Source organism: Siphateles boraxobius, unplaced genomic scaffold, assembly GCF_051911475.1.
Source record: "Siphateles boraxobius isolate OS27281-9 unplaced genomic scaffold, OSU_SipBor_1 19, whole genome shotgun sequence".
In the NCBI taxonomy this organism is placed as follows: domain Eukaryota; kingdom Metazoa; phylum Chordata; class Actinopteri; order Cypriniformes; family Leuciscidae; genus Siphateles; species Siphateles boraxobius.
The window spans coordinates 24574923-24597369 of NW_027508799.1; the positions used below are offsets into that span (position 1 = coordinate 24574923).

At 41.5% G+C, this 22447-nt stretch overlaps 1 protein-coding gene across 1 annotated transcript in view; it reads left to right on the top strand.

Annotated features, from left to right (window-relative positions):
- Positions 1–22447, top strand: part of plxna4 (plexin A4) — a 216356-nt gene that overhangs the window by 148910 nt on the left and 44999 nt on the right. Inside the window, exons 7-12 of the mRNA XM_077234456.1 lie at positions 3489–3642; positions 6319–6418; positions 6532–6646; positions 12314–12514; positions 12933–13029; positions 16038–16228. Coding sequence (XP_077090571.1) covers positions 3489–3642; positions 6319–6418; positions 6532–6646; positions 12314–12514; positions 12933–13029; positions 16038–16228 — 858 coding nt within the window. The remainder of the gene's footprint in view (positions 1–3488; positions 3643–6318; positions 6419–6531; positions 6647–12313; positions 12515–12932; positions 13030–16037; positions 16229–22447) is intronic.

Sequence of the window (22447 nt, forward strand, 5' to 3'; positions counted from 1 at the left end):
GAGGAGTGACGTGGGCTCTTTTGGGCTCGTTGAAGACAAGACGAGCAGCAGCATTCTGGATCATTTGTAAGGGTTTAGTTGCACATGATGGAAGACCAGCTGGAAGAGCATTGCAGTAATCAAGCCTAGAAATAACCAGGGCCTGGACAAGAAGTTGTGTTGCATGCTCAGTTAGGAAAGGCCTGATCTTCCTGATGTTGTGCATTGCAAACCTGCATGATCGAGCTGTCTTTGAAATGTGGTCTGTGAAGGTTAGCTGGTCATCAAAGATTACTCCAAGATTTCTGACTGACCTTGATGGGGTGATTGAGGATGAGTCTAGCTGGATTGTGAAGTTACTGTGGGATCGTCTGGTTGAAATGAGAGATAGAGCTGGGTGTCATCAGCATAGCAGTGGTAAGAGAAACCATGTGCCTGTATGATGGGTCCCAGTGATGTGGTGTAAATGGAGAAGAGGAGGGGTCCAAGGACTGACCCCTGGGGAACCCCTGTGGTCAGTCGATGTGCTTTGGATATCTCGCCTCTCCATGCGACCCTGAATGACCTACCTGTGAGATAGGACTCAAACCAGTGGAGGGAAGTTCCAGTGATGCCCAGTGATGAGAGGGTGGACAGAAGGATCTGATGATTCACAGTGTCGAAGGCAGCAGACAGGTCTAGGAGAATGAGAACTGATGATTTGGAAGCAGCTTTAGCGATCCGCAGGGCTTCTGTGACTGAAAGTAATGCGGTCTCGGTCGAATGCCCTTTCTTGAAGCCAGATTGGTTAACATCCAGCTGGTTGTTCAGAAACAGGAAAGATGATACTTGGTTGAAAGCAACTCGTTCAAGTGTTTTTGCAATGAATGGTAGGAGAGAGAGAGGTCTGTAATTCTCTAGAAGTGATGTGTTTAATGTTGGTTTTTTAAGCAGTGGGGTTACCCGAGCCTGCTTAAATGCTGTAGGAAAAATGCCAGTATGGAGGGATGAGTTGATGATGTGTGTGAGTGCTGGTAGAAGAAAAATGTATTCCTGTGATCAAAGCTGTATTTTCAGCATCATTACTCCAGTCTTCAGTGTCACATGATCCTTCAGAGCTCATTCTAATATGATTATTTGATGCTCAAGTAACATTTAGTTGAAAAGTTGAAAACAGTTGTGCTGCTTCATATTTTTGTGCAAACCGTGAGAGAGAGAGAGAGAGAGAGAGAGAGAGAGAGAGAGAGAGAGAGAGATTTAAAATCTTATACAGTTACTACAGTATTTTTTACAAATAAATGAATATATTTATGTGTGTGTGTGTTATGAAAAGACTGGTTAGGAATTGACACAGACAGTGTCCAATTGACCTTTTCCTTCAAACTGAAATTACTGAGAGGAAAACAACACATCTGCAAATACACTATACAGGCATTCATGGTGTTTCTTGACCTTTTTTATTATTGAATATTGTTTGAGGAGATAAGCACAAAGCTTCTTTGTTCAGTCTGCAGGGAGAATTTAGGGATTGAAATAAGTTTCTCATCAAAAAGAAAACATTTTTCTTTTTCAATTATTTCATGTTATTTCACATTTTATCCATAAGCTCCTTCTGGACCTTCACTCAGCAGTAAAGCAGCAGTACCAAAGTAAAGCTCATCTTACAAGGAATTTATTTATTTATATTAACCGCTCTTGTTCATATTACTGAGTCCATTTACCAAAGAAGTTTATTTTAGATAATACAAAGGCTTCGCTAGCTGTTTAAAGAAAACATCAGTCATGGCTGGATGTGCTAAGTGCTCAGAATTCATTTAAATGTAGATTGATTTTATCCATGGGATTTTTAAAGTACAACACAGGGTACAATAGGTAGAATCTCATAGCTCTCGGGGTCCCTAGGGGTACATCGACAGCTCTGTTTCCATCAACTAGCAAATCCTGAGGCGTAATTAGAAACCCGCATCAGCATCTGAAGTTCGTGAGAGTCTCTCGTCTTGATGCATTCTTCTGTTGAGGTAGGAGGTAATCAAAGACACCATATTCCTTGTGTCGTACCCTCTGCTGCAAGAGGCCTTTTATTTGTTTGTTTGTAGGGTCCCTCTCCGAGAGGGATGATTTTCATATTTATCATGGCCAGTGAGGGTTTGTTCGCCGCTGCTTGAAATGTAATTGAAGAAATTCTCTCTGCATCTCTTTCTAAAAGGAAAAATAAATTAAATCCCAGAGTGGCGCCGCCATCCACCGGTGCATCCTGAACTCTAATGGGAAAGCGGAAAACAGCGAGAGAGGGGGGGAGATGGGAAAAGTGTCTGCAACATGTCCCTGCCTTTTCATTAAACAGCAATCTAAAAACAGCCCCGGTCAGCCGTTCGGTTGAGTAAAGGGTGTTTCAGGCCATATCACCAATGTAATGCTGGGTGCAGGAACACTCTATGCAAGGCTGCGGCTTCCTATTAGTGTGGATATTCGGATTTTATCCACTTCACCTCCCATGATGCCCTCACAGAGCATTAGTACACGCTTTTCCAAACTGCCCCCCAACAGAGTCAAAATGACAGAGAGAGCGGCAGCATATTGGCTGTGTCTTTCTAACTATATACAACTTCATTATTTTCTCTCCCTGCAATCTCTTTATTTGGTGCATTCTTTGACATTATAACATGCGTTTTGTATCCAGATGGTATCTAAATATTCTTTCACTCCTTACACATTTATCAAATTGTAGAAACAAAGATGGTTAATTCAGAATGCTTTTCATTAAAAAAACACAGCCAATATAATGTCAGGTGTAAAGGGGGCATGTATTTGTCTCATGACAGTTGCTCTTTCTCATTCTTCTCTTTTCCATCTTTCCCTCGTTTCTCACGTCATCTGACTCTGGTGTCAGGCAACATGTGCTTCAGAGCAGGGCTTGAAATTCATTCGAAAGCTGGGAGCCAGAGGGCATTGTGGGTAACAGAGATGGAGAGGACAGAGACAAAGCATAAAGAAAAAAGAGAATGAAAACTCTCACCCCATAGCCCTTTCTCTTTCTCACTCTCTCCTTCTCTCTCTCAATTTCCCACCCACTTGAGTTCAGTGAAACACATTAGAGTCAGTACAGGCTGACTGATGGCTGACTGAAATCTCTTGATGTCTCTGGACATTTTCCTCGAGAAATTTAGGAGATATGTGGCCGCTGGTTCAATGGCCTGATTTCGCAGTGTGGTTGGTCACGTGTCAGCTGGGATATTTATGGAATGGCTACGTGTGTTTTCTGGGATGTCTTGATGTCTGCGGCAGGATTGAGATTTCCCATGTGTGGAGTCTGCAGACTTCCTTCTCTCTCAAGAGCCTTTCAAATCACAGACGTAAGAAAATATCTACGTTACAGCAGTTTTAGGAGCAGCGGCAGCAAAAATGAGTTTATTATCTGCACAAAGATGATGTGTCAGTTTGCGATACATACCAAAGTTTGTCTTGTCCATTATTGCCTTTTATTTTCTCCCCTGTATAACTTTAGCATGTCTTTTCTTTTTCCTTGACAGCTCGTGCTGGAGGCACATAATGTGCCAGAACTTTCTGCGGGGGTCAACTGCACCTTTGAGGACCTGGCGGAGATGGATGGTCTAGTCGAAGGGAACCGCATTACCTGCAGCTCTCCTGCGGAGAAGGAAGTTCCACGCATTGTCGTAGACCAAGGTGTGAACATATGCCATCACTAACCAGTCAAATTTAAGAGGAAATTGGACGAAAATCCTGAATGTTGACGTTTGTTTTGGTAGTGTTAATAGACTGAGACTAAAAGTGAGACTGTGACAGTTTTATAATTGGAGACGCTGGATTGAGAAATCTGCTCCAGACTCCAGAGATGCTGGATTTATATCAGAGAGAAGGAGGAAAGACTGTCTAAGAAAGAGAGAGAGTGATAGACATAAACACCTGAGCAGAGATGGAAGTTTACATGCTCATTATCTTGCCTGCAGCTGTTGACTTTTGCCGCAGGACGTGTTTTGTAATTGAGTGAATAAAGGTCGTGAAGAGGGAGGCAGTTTTGGCATTCTGTCTCCTGCTCTCTCGTCTGTTTCCCTCCATTTCAGTCTTTCATTTTGAGGCTCCATTGGCACAGAGGTTTGAGAGATTTTTCAAGTAAAGTGATTGGATTGGATCTCCTGAACTGATGACACTCTTCACTCCATCTGCTCGGCTGAAATGGTTTTGACAGCATTCACTCCAGCAGATAAGAGAGAAAAGATTTTTCAAGAGAGAACATTTTGCCACCTCTTCCGCATTCTCGTAGATGCCGTTTTTTGCCTCTCTTTTCTCTAAGACGTGCTTGGTTACCCTGACATAATTGAAATGAGCGCACATCTGGGCAGCTGTCTAGAGGCTGGTAATTTTTCATAATATGAAAACGTCTCAGCGTTAGGATAATGAAGACGCGTGCTTCTGCAGAAACAAGGGAATACTCCGTGTGTGTTTCCAGGGCAAAAACAGGTAGAAAAGAGGGGGTGGGGGGGGGGTAAAACACAACATACAGTAATTCAAGGCTGAACGGAAGCAACAGTATTCTTTCGGAGCATCTCAGATAGAAACACCTGCAAATTATCCTAGTAAGTGGCACAGCGGCCTGGATGTGAGGTTGAAAGAGCCGTGCACAGGGGTGTGAGGTGTGTGAATAATGATGCATGCTAGTCAGGCCACCATGAAATTACAGGTCGGCCCAATCTGCAAAGGCCCAGAGCTCTGAAATGCCACAGTGCAAAAACACACTCTCTCATCACTGCATAAGTACACTATTACACACCTGAGGGTGCACACTTATACACATTCACACACTACTGGATACATACACCATCACTGTTATGTACATACAGTATTTAACCCCTAATACTGGGATGCGTCATAACGTTAAAATTGTGAAGCAAGATGCGTTTTTATGGATTTTGTATGCACACACACAATACCCCTGCAGTTGTTGGTCATTTATTTGTGCTCTCCCCCATATTCCTCACTTTCCTTTCATTTCTTAGTGTCATGGTAACTTTGTATGTCCTGAGTGACTCATTAAAGGCGGACATACTCTGCAGCGGGTGGCAGGGGGCCTGCACACACCCGCACACACACACACACACACACTCTGGAGATACCAGCCATCAAGGTAACATTTAGGTGAGCTAATTAGGACAGATTCATTGTCAGGCACACTTTAAAGTGATTGATGAATGATTCGCTCTTTGTTGAAGAAACACCGCACGACAGGAAAGGGGAGTGGACATTAGGAGAACAAAAAAGAGGTTGAAGAGAAATATGTGAGAAAAGGAGAGACTGGAATAGATTGTGAATGTGGGGAAAAGTATGATCTTCCTTTGAGAGGGGAGATGTCGTGTCCGGCATGTTGAATTAAACATTAGCTTCTTCATTAGCTCAGACAAAAACACTCTGAAGATGGACACTTTTGTGCCACATTTCCATTAACTCATACAGGTTTCTTTATCTCACTCTGTGTCTCTTCTCCTCTTCTTGAGGGATTTTTCATGGGAAGGGTTTTAGCTCATTTTTGGCAGGAGGAGCAGTCACATTATTCCTTAGCTTCAAAAAGCTACTCTATTATCCACACACTATATAAACTACTTACCATATAACCTTATTAAGACAGCTTGGTGTCATTGGTGTATGAATGAGATAATTTTATATTAAACTTAGTGTTTTGAATTAGCATGTTGCTATGCTAACAGCGTGATAATCTAAGCATTAAAATACAGAATAGACACAAAGTCCCTTGAGGAATGTCGGTTATATTTGCAATGCTTCTGGGCAGGTTTCCAGAGCATGCAAAACAAACTCCTATCTACTTGAATGGGGAAATGCCTAAATCTCAAAAACTGCTGATATGACCCTACCCATACATTTTGTTTCTTATGCAACAATAGCGTTATTTCAGGTTGGTCCAGCCAATGCGCATGTGGAGTCCCGGGTGTGCATGTCTCAGGACACTGACTGTTTCTATGGGAACCGGATCTTCTAATGGCTGCTGCAATGTCATGATGACTTTACCAATTGCCAAGTGGCTATTTTATTTATATTGCGTGTTGCACTACCATTCATCATAAAATGAGTGAATTATCATTGTATATACTGTTTACAGACTAACAAATATTGGGTAAATGAATCCCAATATGATTTTTAAATTAATTAAATGAATTTGAATGACACTTTTTTTTTTAATCTATACTTTTTGGTGTCTAAATAACATTGTAGTGCATTGTCACTCACCTTTTGGAACAATCTGCGTTCTCTGTAGGCAGCTCACTTGCCTTATATCAACTGATGTAGCAACTTTGTCAACACTTTTAATGTTTTCCTCCTGCCTCTTAGGTGACCATCAGATTGTCCAGCTCTACCTCAAATCAAAAGAGACGGGACTAGCTTTTGCCAACACTAGCTTTGTCTTCTACAACTGCAGTGTTCACAAGTCGTGAGTATCTTTTGTATTTACAACTGATGTTGTGCAGTAGTGTAACATCCCATCTATTTTCAAGAATACTTAAACAAATCTAAATCTAAATCTCCACCCTCTCCTTGTCTCAGGTGTTTGTCCTGTGTCGGAAGCCCATACCAGTGCCACTGGTGCAAATACCGTCACACATGCACCCATGACCCGAGCAGCTGCTCTTTCCAGGAGGGCCGTGTCAAACAGCCAGAGGTGAGTTACTTGTGATTGGTCACACACCAGGTTTTTTAATTGGCCATCATCATTCTCAATTGGACCTAAATGAGTTTATTGGCGCAGAGGTTCAGTTCAGGTCCTGTCCCGATTGTGAGAACTTACCCAGCCTCACCCCATCACTTTGAGCCACTTCATACACGTCTGCTGGCTTTGAATTCGACTTAATTCTCATTAAATCTCTCATATTAATAACTGGATTCCCACCAACATCTTTTTCCATGTAAATTATCAATAATATTGGCACTACTCTCATGCTTTTAGGCCACCGCTGGCCCATCAGATAAATTAAAAGCTGCTGTTGGGGCTCGGCACTTTCCTAACTCACTCTCAGAGAAATGCCAAGGAGGGTTGAGCCGTCGAGTTTGTTTCACTGATGCGCCCTTTAATCCCTCCCTGAGGGTCTACATGGCACAGATCACAATGTGTTTATTTCATTTGCGTCATGCAACTGAAGAGAAGTCGGCAGCTAGCATGAACATACAATTATGTACATCGTGCTTGTTTGCTTAGCTTTAAAATGCGTGACGAATTATGAGGACACCTGCCCCCTGAGGCTTTGTGTTTTAGACACACAAATGTGTATCCCCATCATTTAGCATTCATTAACATCTCTTAACAAAGCGTTTCTCTGGCTGCCAGCGTTTGGCGTTCCAATTATCAAATGGACACGCTGTCAATATTGACCAGTTTAATATTAGGATTCCCTATTGTGTGTCGAGCGACTTGCACACAAAGCAGGAACTGAATATTAGCACATGTTAATGACATTTCCACTGGATGTTTTTGTTTGATTTTTGTTTTAAGGCAGGTGTTTTGTCCAGTTAATGAGTTTAATTTGGATTTCATTAACCCCTCATACCAGAGGTCTCAGATCCGCTTCCAAACTCTGGGTGGTTTAGAATTAATGACTGGGGATGTTTACCGTGCAAATCCTCCGAGCAGACGCTGACGAGTCAACTTTACATGGAGAAATTAGAAGAACTTTTGCATTGACCTTCCACAGATGAATTTCTGTGTTTTATACCAATTAAGGGATTGCTGAGAGTGATCTGAATAATCCGGACTTGTCTTTCAATGGATGGTGGAAGCGAGAAGCCTCCCTGTAGTCTGAGCCTTTCAATATTTGCCTGTGAGCACAGGAGAACAGTCCACATTGATAAATCGTGCCACAGCATCAGATTGTCGTCTCTGGCAAGATTTACCAACATTGTGTCTGCGATTCAGTCTCTCACAATTAAATATCTGATGGGTCTTCTTCAGCTGTATGCTTTTAGTTTCATTATCATATTTCAATTTGTGTGAATGTTTGTGTTTAACCACAGCAGCAAAGGTATTGTGTTTGGTGGCAAAATTCTAATATTTGATGTCATTTTCACTTCTCAGTTAGTTTCTCATTTTAATTGGATTTTCCAGTTATACATCATAATATATCCAGGATGTAATAGTGTTATCCTGTTATATAAAGTAGGGGAACATGGCATAACATGCGTATATATTCAGAGAGATGCACGTGTGAGAAAAGTATTAAGCATTCCCTGTACAAATATTTTCATGATTTGTTACAACATTTTTTCCTTTTTCAAGTCAACTTAGATCATTTATGTGGTTCAGATAGCATAATATTTTGAGTTTCTGTTGATTAAACCAATCTCCTTCTTTGTATTAACTAATTTTTTATTTTTATTTCAGTGTATTTAAAATTTTACGGCAAAAGTTAAACCAACAGTAATGTTTTACAGTGTTTGTAATAGCATTTTCTATATGGCAGGTAAAATTAGTTTTACGTGACGGCAAACTAGTCTGCATATTGATAAATTGCCTTTGTATAAAACCACACACTCTTTTGTTGTTCTTTTTTTTGTTATAGATTAGCCAAGAATTATTAAATGAGCCATTTTTAAAAATAGTAACTGTTGGGTAAAGTGTGTCAGATGCTTTGAGGTAAGCTCTGTCAGTGGATTAACTCAGTGGTTGATTGTAATCCTATAAGTCTTGACATATTTCCCTGTAATTATGGAATAATAATGCTTTTGTTTGTTCAGTCCAGGTATTTTTTTTTTTTTTTTTTTTTTTGTGAACATTTTTTTCCAACTGTCCTATACAAGTCTTGATTTACTCTCTGGCTAGAGTGTGTGTACTAAGGGTAGTGTGCCAATCCCCCATGTCTCATTCTTGGCTACTGGCATAATGCTGCATGATTAAATGCATGTCATCCAAACCCAGACGTCCATTGCACTTTAGAAAACAACTTCTGTTATAGCTTGGCTTTTTACCTTCGTTTAGGAATTGCAAAGTGCCTGTTTTCAGCATGCCTTACCGACGGGTAATGTGATATTGTGGTGTGATTTTTAATAATATATACACTAACAGGCAAAAGCTTGACACTAGACCAATTCCCATGAACCTAAAAAACCTTTTAATCATGCTTAAATACATGAAATTAGTTTTGTAAACAAATATAAATGTAAATATAAAGTAAAATGTAAGAGTTTTTCAATGATTGAAATTTGACCATTTAACACAAAATACCTTTTTCACTTTGCGTTTTGAAATCAATTGTGAGTGGAATCTTCCATGCACTTGGCATGAGGATAACTATTTGTGACACTTATGACTTGTCTTCCATGTAAATCGATCCAAATCAGTTTTTTGAGTTTCCATGACTGTTAAGATGCTGCCTTAGAAGGAGAGCTGCATTTAGACAGGAGAAAGTGAGGTAGCTCATTCAATTTTGGAACAGTATGGTTGATGAGGCATTAGAAAGAAAAGGAGAGAGGTGTGGGAAACAGGAACTGATCGATCGAGTAAACTCTCTACCATCTTAAGATGTGACTTGACAGGCACAAGCTGCAGATTGTGAAGAGAAGGATTTGGGTCTGAGATCAGAACCATGAGATGGCCTCTCTGCTCTGCCTTCCTCTGGGAGGAACTTTGAGGTAAAAATCATTTAGATCGAGGTGGAAGACAAGACTTGAAGTAGAAAATACCAGCTTGTGAGGGGAGCAAGAGTGAAAACAAACAGATGAAAAGAAAGGAAATGTCAGAGGTGTGAGAGGATGAGAGTATGTGTGATGCCGCAGGAAGTGGAATGGGGCAAGGAACGAGAGAGGAGGGTTTTTGCCTTTGGCGGTAGGGAGGCACGTTAAAGTGCAAGGAGTGCAGGGAAGCCTCGGTAATCATCCAGCTAACACCACGAGAGCTGTGGAGAGAATTAGGCGTTTCATCTTCTACCCGACTGAACGCTGCCATTATGCATACATACTCAAACAGCTCTAATTATGGATCTATCACTCCGTGCCAGCTCGCTACCCTCTGTTCTCTGTGCCAGGGCATCTTCCTCCCCGCTCGCACTCAATGACTATCTTTGTCTCGGCGCATCTCTAACAGAAGCGCACGCACTGAACTTAAATCTTTTCCCCACCTACAGTATCTCTTTCTTTAGTGTCTAATTATATCAGTCCTGTTCTAAAACGTTGGAGATTCAGCTGCAGTCAGTAAACAATCGAGAGCCCGATTGCTGTCTGCCTCAATTCACGTCCCTTTGACAAACACATCATTATGCTTCAGTTCACCCTCGGGCCTCTCTTGCTCAGACCAAGACTGTAAACACACACTCAAGAGCCTTTTTATCTGTAAAATGCCTATTTATAATGATAATTTCCCTTTTTTTTTAATCAAACCCTGCTTTGTTTCCCACCTCAAATGAGCCACCTTGGGCATGTCTTGTCAGATTTGACACGCGTCACGGACAAGGAAGGAAACCGCAATGTCAAGTCATTTGTCACATGAATGCATTTTGAATTACCGTCTCTGCATTTTTTTTGTTAACATCTCTTCCAGTAAGACTCTTTAGCTGTATCTGGCTCGAGGCTACAGGAATCATTCTCTTTGTGGACTCAACGGACACTGGCTCTCTTTCTGAGCCTCAAGACAGGAAGTGTGGCCACTTTTTTGATCTGCTTCAGTTAAGTTCAAAGCAGCAAGACAACAAGATCTAGTTTGTTGCCGATGGGGTAAAGTGGTGTCATGGTTAAGGCTCTGAGACCATGATGTTGCTGGTTCAATCCCCGCAAGCAACTTGCCATAACCATCGCCATTGTACCCTTCAAAAATGTTGGCGAAATCGTTCAGAAATGAGGTTTCTTTGGTTTTGAAATCAGCAATAGAGTGCTTTTCATTTGTTCCCGTCCCTCTCTCTCATTGTATACATCTTTGTCCTTTCTTCTCGGCATCCTTGTAAAGACTCAATAACCTGGTCTGACAAAAACAGCCCATACTGTTGTTATGCTTGGAGTCAATCTCCCTCTGCATAAAGCTGCCAGCAGAGCCCTGCTCATTCGTCAATAAGAGGCGTGGAGAGAGGGGGGGCCTGGCCAGACACCTTCCCCAAAGAAGAAAGGGCAGGCTGAAGAGACTTGGGCGTGGATGGCCAAAGATATTGGTGTTTTAGTGGGTGGTTTTCCCTTGTCATGCCTTATTTATGACTGAGACTGCTGCCAATAAACATTTTCACATTATATCAGTGTAATGGGGAGATAAATCCTTGGAGGGTGGTGTGGGGAAGGACTTAGAGAGGCCCTTGTAGACCATGGGGCTGAGTAGCTATTATCAAGGTGCAGGGGCTCTAAATGAGGATTTAGAGACCAAAATATTGGCTGAAAGTTGGGTCAATGTAGGGCTGCCCTCTGCAGAATGGGTGTGCATTTTACTCCCGACTTTTTACTGATGACTTTAATATCCGGAGCCTGTGTGAGTGAAGATATGATGGTCAGAGTGTGTGTGGGGGGTGTGTGTTGTAGTGTCTTTGCTGTTTTATTTAAGACTGCAATTATGCATGTGGGTGGTGTATTTGTTTATTTGGCATGTTAAGTTAAGTGTCTATTTCTCCCTTGCTTGTGAAGGTGTGCATTCATGTGCAGTAAACGGAAACACTGAGTGTCTCCTGTACTGTAAATATCCTGTATAAAAGTTAAACTGAAAAGGGGTTTAAGGCCCAACCTCATGCCCATACAAAATAATACCTCGCTGCAGTCGCACTACGGCGCATCTTTTAATTCACACTCAGTATTCAATCTGCATTCCGTAGCCGCTTTGGTTCAGATAGCACCTCAGTTTGTATTCATCTTACAAAAGCGGCCTGAGCACTTTGAACACCCTGCACTGCATAAATACCACTCTGAGCCACCTCGTTGGTTTCTTCCGTAGTATCTGAAAGACAACGTTACATCAGTCTTATAGTGTAGTCAGTGACTTGGGAAAAAAAATACACTGAAAGGTTCTTTATCTTCTTTCTCCCTTTTAAATTTCATATTTTTGTCTGCTTGAATTAATAGCACTCACTTTTATTTTTTCGTTTTGTAGATAGGCTGTCAAATTATCTATAATGACTTTTTTAAACTGTGCCCCAGAGCAATTCACCCATGCTAATAAGCTTCAGACCATCGTTATTGGCCCAACCTTTCAGCCCAGTGAGCAGTCCAGATAGATTTTGATACTAAGAACAGGCCCACACCCATTTTGAGGTTTTATTAGGCTCAACCTAAATGAAGCACCAGGGATATTCTGGCATATTTTAAGGGATCTCTTTGTTTTATCTTTTGATACTTACAATTTGTGACCTTGCAGTTTGTTCTTCTCATGCAGGAATGTCCACAGCTGCTTCCAGCGGATCGTATCCTAGTTCCAGTGAACGTGGTGAAACCCATCACCCTTCGGGCCAAGAACCTCCCCCAGCCACAGTCGGGCCAGCGGGGGTACGAGTGTGTGCTCACCATACAGGGTGTGGAGCAGAGAGTTCCTGCCCTCCGCTTCAACAGCTCCAGTGTACAGTGCCAGAACACATCGGTAAGAGTGTGTGAGTGTGGGTGTGTGTGTGTGACTATCAGTGTGTTTAGTAAACGTTTCAGCGAATTTGTCTGTGGACACAAGGGTACTCTCAGAAACAAGGCGCAGAATTTTAAGCAACACAAAAAGTCGTAGACATTATAAAAGGGAGCGGTTGTTTGGAGATTGTGTAAGAGCGGCTTATTTTAGTCACAAGTGCATTCTGCCCTGAATATTTAGTGCATGTCTGCTTGTTCTCCCAGCATCAGCAGTGTAGGGATTTTGGAGTCCTCTCCACTGTGTGCTGTGATGACTTACCCGAGGATGAACCTGCCAGGAATAATAAAAGCATTCTTCCAGTGAAGAAAACTAGTAAATATGTGCCTCTCTCTCTCTCTCTCTCTCTCTCTCTCTCTCTCTCTCGTTCCCACGGCTACAGTACTTGTATGATGGGATGGAGATGAGTAGCCTCCCTGTGGATCTGATGGTCATCTGGAACGGAGACTTCAGCATTGACAACCCGGCCCAAAACAAAGGTGAGGTCTCTGATCCGGCAGCTCTGCTAGTACCCCTGGATTCAGTCTCCATGGCAACAGATTTGCAGCATCCATCCCCTGACATCCTGGTGGAGTTGACTGCAGATAGCCTCAGTTTCTGTTTAACTTCTTCATCATCTCTTTATTTCTCTCTTTTTTTTTACTTAATACATAACAATATCTCATGTTCGCACCTCTCATCTTCTCCCTGTGTGTATATCTTTGCAACACACAGAAGGTCAGAGACATGTCACAATTAGAACTACCATAGTATTTAAGTGTTCAAATGAACCTGTTAGAAAGGCCAGTCAGAGGCCTGTAGCCAACAAACACCTTCTACAGAGACAAAATGACAGATATGACCGAATATAATGTATTTAAACTCAACCCAGTAGAAGCTGAAATCCAATATAAAACCTTCTGCAGCTTCTGATGTCTTAACTGTGCCAAAACCATTTCATCATAATCAATATTTTTTGTCTGATCATAATTTGATATAATTATATATATATATATATATATATATATATATATATATATATATATATATATGAATTGTATTTATAATATATTTAAATAATATATGTAGTACTACATATTATATTATTATTATCATTATTATACAGGTCCTTCTCAAAAAATTAGCATATTGTGATAAAGTTCATTATTTTCCATAATGTAATGATAAAAATTAAACTTTCATATATTTTAGAATCATTGCACACCAACTGAAATATTTCAGGTATTTTATTGTTTTAATACTGATGATTTTGGCATACAGCTCATGAAAACCCAAAATTCCTATCTCAAAAAATTAGCATATCAAGGAAAGGTTCTCTAAACGAGCTATTAACCTAATCATCTGAATCAACTAATTAACTCTAAACACCTGCAAAAGATTCCTGAGGCTTTTAAAAACTCCCAGCCTGTTTCATTACTCAAAACCGCAATCATGGGTAAGACTGCCGACCTGACTGCTCTCCAGAAGGCCATCATTGACACCCTCAAGCAAGAGGGTAAGACACAGAAAGAAATTTCTGAACAAATAGGCTGTTCTCAGAGTGCTGTATCAAGGCACCTACGTGGGAAGTCTGTGGGAAGGAAAAAGTGTGGCAAAATAAAAGCTGCACAACGAGAAGAGGTGACCGGATCCTGAGGAAGATTGTGGAGAAGGACCGATTCCAGACCTTGGGGGACCTGCGGAAGCAGTGGACTGAGTCTGGAGTAGAAACATCCAGAGCCACCATGCACAGGCGTGTTCAGGAAATGGGCTACAAGTGCCGCATTCCCCAGGTCAAGCCACTTTTTAACCAGAAACAGCGGCAGAAGCGCCTGACCTGGGCTACAAAGATGCAGCACTGTTGCTCAGTGGTCCAAAGTACTTTTTTCGGATGAAAGCAAGTTTTGCATGTCATTCGGAAATCAAGGTGTCAGAGTCTGAAGGTAGACTGGGGAGAAGGAAATGCCAAAATGCCTGAAGTCCAATGTCAAGTACCCACAGTCAGCTGCTGGTGTTGGTCCACTGTGTTTTATCAAGGGCAGGGTCAATGCAGCTAGCTATCAGGAGATTTTGGAGCACTTCATGCTTCCATCTGCTGAAAAGCTTTATGGAGATGAAGATTTCATTTTTCAGCACGACCTGGCACCTGCTCACAGTGCCAAAACCACTGGTAAATGGTTTACTGACCGTGGTATTACTGTGCTCAATTGGCCTGCCAACTCTCCTGACCTGAACCCCATAGAGAATCTGTGGGATATTTTGAAGAGAAAGTTGAGTGACGCAAGACCCAACACTCTGGATGAGCTTAAGGCCGCTATCGAAGCATCCTGGGCCTCCATAACACCTCAGCAGTGCCACAGGCTGATTGCCTCCATGCCACGCCGCATTGAAGCAGTCATTTCTGCAAAAGGATTAACTGAACATAATTATTTGAAGGTTGACATTTTTTTTGTATTAAAAACACTTCTTTTATTGGTCGGATGAAATATGCTAATTTTTTGAGATAGGAATTTTGGGTTTTCATGAGCTGTATGCCAAAATCATCAGTATTAAACCAATAAAACACCTGAAATATTTCAGTTGGTGTGCAATGAATATAAAGTACATCAAAGTTTAATTTTTATCATTACATAATGGAAAATAATGAACTTTTTGAATTTTTTGAGAAGGACCTGTATATAATATTTCATATTTTTTGCTCAGATTGTTGCTCAAAGACAATCTGCTAATGGGGTTAGAAAAATAAACTGAATTCATGATATTGCATTTTAATTTTTGTGTTTTTCCTTCTCCAGTGAATTTTCTCAAGTGGATGTTTAGCTGTTTTTACTGGAAAACAAGACAAAAATACTGATTAAGAAATGTTTATGCACTTTAGAGTGTTTTTGCACTTAAAAAGATGATCTGACCATTAAAGGAAAATTGAGACGTATTGCAGAGGCAGTTTGAGCCCTCAGAGATGTTGAAACATTTAAGCTCAATGTCAAGACTAGCAGTTCTAAAAACATTTTCATTGATATGAAACGGATTTGGATTAAAGTTAAACATGCCCCCCTGCTTTAAGTCAAATCAATGAACATAGCACGAATGCATGCGAGTATGTTATTAAAGTGCTGTGTGTGTCTGTGTAAAGGTTAGGCTAATTTAAGAGGGGAAATAAACTATGTGAGATTCCTCCCTCGCTTCCCGCTGAGGGGGAGCCACTCCGGGGGCAGCAGTTGATGGACGGATCATACAAGCATCTAATAGCAATTAAAAATGCCTGTCTGGTTGCCATGGAGATGAAACATAATATCACTGTACCAGAGAGCAGAGAAGAGGAGCAATTATCTTTAGAGCTGAGAGGAAGCAATAAAATAGGGAATATTTTATCTTTTCTATAGTTTTTCCATTATTTTAGAAATATTTCTGGCCATTGCTGCAAATTATATCAGTTTCCATTTTGCATTGATCAGTGTCCCATGGGTCTCCCAACATGACTTGACCTTTGCCCTCCCTGTATCTCCAGTGCACCTGTACAAGTGTGACGCACGACGGGAGAGCTGTGGACTGTGTCTGAAGGCGGACCCTCTGTTTGGCTGTGTGTGGTGTAAGGGCGAGAACCGTTGCTCTCTGAAACAGCACTGTCCTCACCCGCAGAGCATGTGGCTCGAGCACAATGGCATCAATAGCAAGTGCACACACCCCAGAATCACAAAGGTAAAACTATGGTGCACCATTACATATGAGAGCATACTGTAGCACAAAGTGGGTTCAAAAACTCTGAGATCACTACCTGAGATATTTATTTTTATATCATTATTACAAATTGTGAAAATATGAATTTAAAATGACTATGATTACTAAGATTTTCAATGTGGTCTCAGACCTTTGGATCCCACTCTATACAGTATATATAGGTCACTCCCATAGCCAGGCCTGTACTTTTATGACTCGTTTAGAAGTGAAAAGATTCTCAATGGAGAACTGTCAATGGCTATACAATTTTATTCTATTCCATTTATATCACATTCCACAGGTACAATAAAATCCTTGTAACATAAATAAACATCTCAGCTGTACTCACTGACAAATGCATGTTTTATGGTTAACCATCATTGTGGAGATGAACAGTTGATATTAAGAGTAAGAAAAGGTGAAGGATGAACAGATGGGTGCATTGCTGAAAGGGATATGATGGAAGTGCAACCTTGGGCGGAATACTGAGAGTAAAATAATGGCGAGGAAGAGTGGATGGATGGAGGAAAGGAGGAACATAGAAGCCTCTGCACCACCAACCCCATCTGTAGCACCCCATCAAAATGATTGATGAACATAGCGGAAAGGGAAATGCTACTTGTTTGCCACAGGCTCTGAATGACGGACAGCAGATGTGTCTGAAGCTTATTAATCAAATGCAGAAACCTGTTGGGACAAGGAACCGTTCGTTCACATAAAAACATAGAAGTATGGAATGTAGTGGATATGAATGGCGAAATTATAGAAAGCATAATCCCATACTCATCATCATCTTCTGTTCTGTCATTGGCAAGTTTGAACCAAAGAGATCATTGCTCAAAATCTTTCTAAGCAACTAGACATAAATGACTAGTTTTTTGGAAATTTATTCAGCAAAAGGTGCCGCCATGATGCTGTAGGCTGATTTTGGTGGTTGTCAAGGCATTGCTGTGAAGTTGCTGAGATCATCTGGGTAGTTGGGCCAGTAGTCTCTCTGATGTTTTGTCTATACAATAATTTCCCTAGATGTATCATCCGTCAGACGAAAATCTTGTGTCCAATCTCTTAGAAAAGTAAAATCCTCAACAGGCCGCACGATTATCATTGTCTGTAGTGCAAACAGCAAGTTATGCACTAAAGTGTAATACTTTGAGCACTAATAATATCCTAAATTCACTCTGCAAATGTACCTATATATTTTTTTTTTTTACAAATGTACAATCCATTTAAAGTTGGTCACTACTATCCCTTCAAACATCTTCAGTGCTTGTTTGATCATAGCTGAAGTTCTAATTGCCAATTAACACATTGAAAGACAGAAATGGGAGACAAGCAAAGCCACGGGTATTATAAAGGAAAGTATTCTAATGCACTCTATTACTGTGACATTGTAGATGAGGAATCTTTCTCTGACATTGAAGTGGATGGTGATTAAGTGTTTTTCCTCCAACAACCGTCAATTAGCTTGTCAAAGTCACAAATCTAATCAGCTCCCCATCTCCTAATGAAAAGAGACTACTGTTTCTCTCTCCCTCTCATATTCATTTACTCTCCTGCTTCATTCTCTCAGCAGAAGGTTGCAATTTTACAGTGACTTTCCAGTAAACCACCAAAGTGGGTCTGTTATTTCATTTTAAATAATCATTTGGTCTATTGTAATACTCAAACCGGTTGCATGAGGCTATAAGGGCCTAAGGGCATTGTAAAGACATTTTATAGTATCATAAAAGAGGAAGACTGATTAAACTGGATTACTGGAGAGATAAGTTACGACAGTACTATAATGTACTTAAAAAATGTTGTCTAGAAAGAGTATGTTCATATTACACTGGCATATTTAAAATTTAAACACACAGTCAGAGCCTTTTGAATATCAATACCCACCCACAGTGCTCTGAAGCCAATAAAGAACCTGTGAAAAACTTGAACCTCTCTGCTAAGATCAGTACATGTGATGGGTTAAAGGGAAATTACCTCTCACCGTGCTGCTAATGAGATCTCTGACCTAAAGTTGGATCATTATCTGGCAGGAAATAATGAGAGAGCCGAGATGTTAACATGTCTATATTCCCCTTTGTGATTCGACGGCCCCTCGTTTTGCCAAGATGAGGAATGGGTGTCCTACATTTGGCCTAATAGCCCAGCTGTCAATACACTTATGAGGCCCGACCTCAGATACGTGGGTCAAGACTGTCAGAATATGTTTGATAGGTTCTTTTATAGTGTTGATGTATAGACACTCAATAAAAGAGAAGTTCTTCTTGTGTGATTTCGGCTAAACAGTGACCTATATTATTCACAAACGTGTTCACAGAAACGCACTGTGGGTGTTTTGCTCCGAGACAAGGTTTAGGATCCAAATGCAATTTATTAGAGTAACACAGAATCGTAATCAAACACAGGCAAAGGGTCAAGCACAAGAAGGCAGTCCAAACAAACAGTCAGGTCAGAGGCAAAAATGGAATCCACGAAACAGGCAAAAATCCAAGATCCAAGAGACAATGAAACCAGGGAGAATGCTCAGAAATGCAGCACAACAACATATAAAACTTTGTAGTGAGTGAATGAGAAAATCAGGCTTATATGGGGTGAGCTAAACAAGATAATGAGACACAGGTGAATGTGATAATGGATGAAGAGTCCGGGCAGTGAGTTATGAGAGATGTAGTTTGTGAGGGAATGACATTAGTCTGATGTAAAGTGCCCCACCCCCGCCCCCCGGAGCGGAGCAGACTGAGCAGGCGGCCAGGGCAGAGCAGGCGGCCAGGGCGGAGCAGGCTGTGCAGGCGGCCAGGTAGGCGCCGACGGTTCAGGGGGCCAGGGCGGATCCAACGCTTCAGGGGTAGAGGCCATAATCTTATCTGAAAACACAGGCGTGGAGTTGACCATCTTGTCTGAAGACACAGACGTAGAGTCGGCCATCTTGTCTGAAGACTAAGATGTAGACACAGGTGTAGAGGCAGCCATCTTGTCCAAAGACACAGGCGCAGACACAAGCTGTTTCTCTATGTCAAGGAAGGATCCTCGGAAGCCGGAATTTCGAGGATGCTACGTCATCGACATCCAATGTTCCAATGTTGAGGATCCTCAGAATTTCAACCAAGGACTGAGTCCTTAGTTCGGAAAATAACCCATACACAGGAAAGGATGCATATGTGTAGCCTTTGCGCTCTCGAATCACCCACAATCCTATGTGCGCAGCTTTGCTATCTTATTCAAAAAATAAAAAATGTCGGACGTTAGCGGAGTCGGAGCAATAACGGGGCAATATGCTTTCAAATGCAAGTATATTTACGTAACCATACATTTGTTATAACCGTAGTATAACTAAAGTTTAACATTTAAATACCAGTACAAATTACTACCGTATTGATATTACAAATTATACAACTATATACACATTACGTTATTGATGGCTAACTGAACCAGACCTTTCATTTAACAATTGTTAGCTTGGTTGCCGTCACCGGCATTTCTTTAATAAATAACTAGTTGTTGTACAGTAATTTAACATGGTTAGCAGAAGAGAATTATTTTAAAAGCATTTAAAATCGTACTGACCCCAAACTTTTGAACGGTATTGTACATCATCACAACTTTTTGATCTTTTTGAATTTTTGCAGCGCCAAAAGCAGACCTTTTCACTGACGTAATGACGCAATGACGTGCACTTGCTAGCCTGTTCCATTTACGTGTTCTCCGAATGCTAAAGAGGAGCCTCGCCTAGCCTCTGAAGGAAATGACTTGGAAGGACCAGTCCTGCCAAGGAAGTATCCTTGACATTGAGAAACAGCTACAGATGTAGAGGCAGCCATCTTGTCCGAAGACACAGACATAAAGTCAGTCATCTTGTCTGCAGACACCGGCTCAGACTCAGGAACAGGAACAGACTCCGGAACAGGCGGCCTGGCGGCGGCCATCTTGTCGGAGGGCTCAGCCGGCGTGGCGGTGGCCATCTTGTCCGGAGGCGAACTCTCTGGTGTGGCGGCAGCCATCTTGGTCGGAGGCAAACTCTCTGGTGAGGCGGCGGCCATCTCGGTCGGAGGCGAACTCTCAGGCGTGGCAGCCAACTTGGGCGAGAGCTTGTGGGGTGGAGCCGATGTGTGTGCTGCCCACACACACACAAAATAGCTGTGGCTACTACGATCAGCGCTGCATCTTCCAGAGTTGACTCAGGCACGGCGGCCATCTTGTCAGAAGACACAGGCATGATGTGAACAGTCTCTGGCTGGGCAAGTGTGACGTGAAAAGTCTCTGGCGCGGCAGACGTGAAGTGAACACTCTCTGGCGTGGCAGACGTGACGTGAAGAAGCTTAGGCTCGGCAGGACTGACGCGAAGAAGCTCAGGCTCAGCAGGACTGACGTGAAGAAACTCTGGGGTAGAAACCTCAGGACGGGAAAGTACTGGAACCACAGGACTAGCGACCATTATGGTTGGAGATGCTGGTGACCGTGGCGGGCCAAGCTCCGTGGGCACTGGATATTGGTGTGTGGTGCCTCTCCCCAAAAAATTTTAGGGGACATGTCCTCCTCAACCTCACCACCCGTGAAAGAGGAATCACACAAAAGCAGGGCATAATCCAAAAATTCAACAAGGGACCCTAGAGGAAAATCATGGATAAGCTTAATCTGGTAATAATCGTTGAGTCCGTAACAAAAGAAGTCAATAAGGACAACATACAGTTTTGAGTTCAGTTTATTAGAGTAATCCAGAATCGTAATCAAACACAGGCAAAGGGTCAAGAACAGGAAGGCAGTCCAAACAAACAAACAAACAAACAAACAGGCAGGGGTCAGAGGCAAAAAGGGAATCCACGAAACAGGCAAAAATCCAAGAACCATAAGAGACATTGAAACAAGGGAGAATGCTCAAAAAAATGCAGCGCAACAACATACAAAACTTCGCTGTGAGTGAATGAGAAGACCAGGCTTATATGGGGTGAGCTAAATAATATAATGAGACACAGGTGAATGTGATAATGGATGAAGAGTCCGGGCAGTGAGTTATGAGAGATGTAGTTTGTGAGGGAATGACATTAGTCTGATGTGAAGTGCCCTCTGGTGGCTCTCAAGGGCACTCCAGCTGATGACCGTTACAGTGGGAATGAATTGCATGCTTGCTTTTCTTCTCTTTCTCTTCCTCTCCCCACATTTCTGGCAGGTTAGTTTTATCAGGGGCATCATATGCCATTTATTTATTTTTTGCAGTTACATGTAATATATGAAGTGTTAGCATTACGTTAATTTTACGTGTTAAAAATTAATTGTGCTACTAAATAAAATAAAAATTTCAACTTGCATTCAAGAATCACATACTCAAACATCCATGGTAGCACATGTCTTGTTTGAATGGGCTTTATGCATTATATTATAAAAGTGTAGTGAAGTACTGATAAAAATTAGAGCTGGAAGAATAATTTATTTTGATTGGCTGTTTGGTTCTGCTATGACCATATGGATCTTGCTAACGGTGCTAAATAATAACCTTGCTGAGCAGAGTTAGCTGTCTTCACTTCACATCACAAGATATGTTTTATTGCACATTAATTGCCAATTCAATTATTAAGTGTGATTCTTTTTAGTCATTGCATTTTAATGCACTATAAATTTCTTCCTTTAAAGTCCCTGTAACAATTTAAAAAAAAAATCTAAACACATTATAAATGTTAGACATGTATTGCTAAAACACATTACAAACTGTGAAGTACTGAATTGTGGAGTTAGACCGTTAAACAGTTTTTCACCATAGCTGTGTTCAGGATTTTTTGGGCGGGGCTAAAACGATGGCTCGATGACGCACTGGAGCCACTGAGGCTGTCCCCTCCCTTAACAATATAACTAGAGCACATTCGCATCAGTTCGCCGCTCAATCGCGAGTTACATTCAATACTATTAGTTACTACAGCCTACAGTTTGCTAGCTAGCTATGCCTTCATCACGGAAATGCGTACTACCTGGAAGCCATCACTTACAAAACAGATCGGTGTCATTATTTAAATTTCCGAAAAACAATCATATCAAGAAGAGGTGGATTAAATTTGTGAAGAGCCACCTTGATGGAGAGCTGAGGATCACCCCCAACACCTGCTTTTGATTTACTTGGCGGCTTTTTTATCATTCAAATTTGGCTGAGTGGCTAATAACACATTTTTCTGTTGTGTGACGAACTCAAAACACATACTTAATTTTGACTTTACAGGG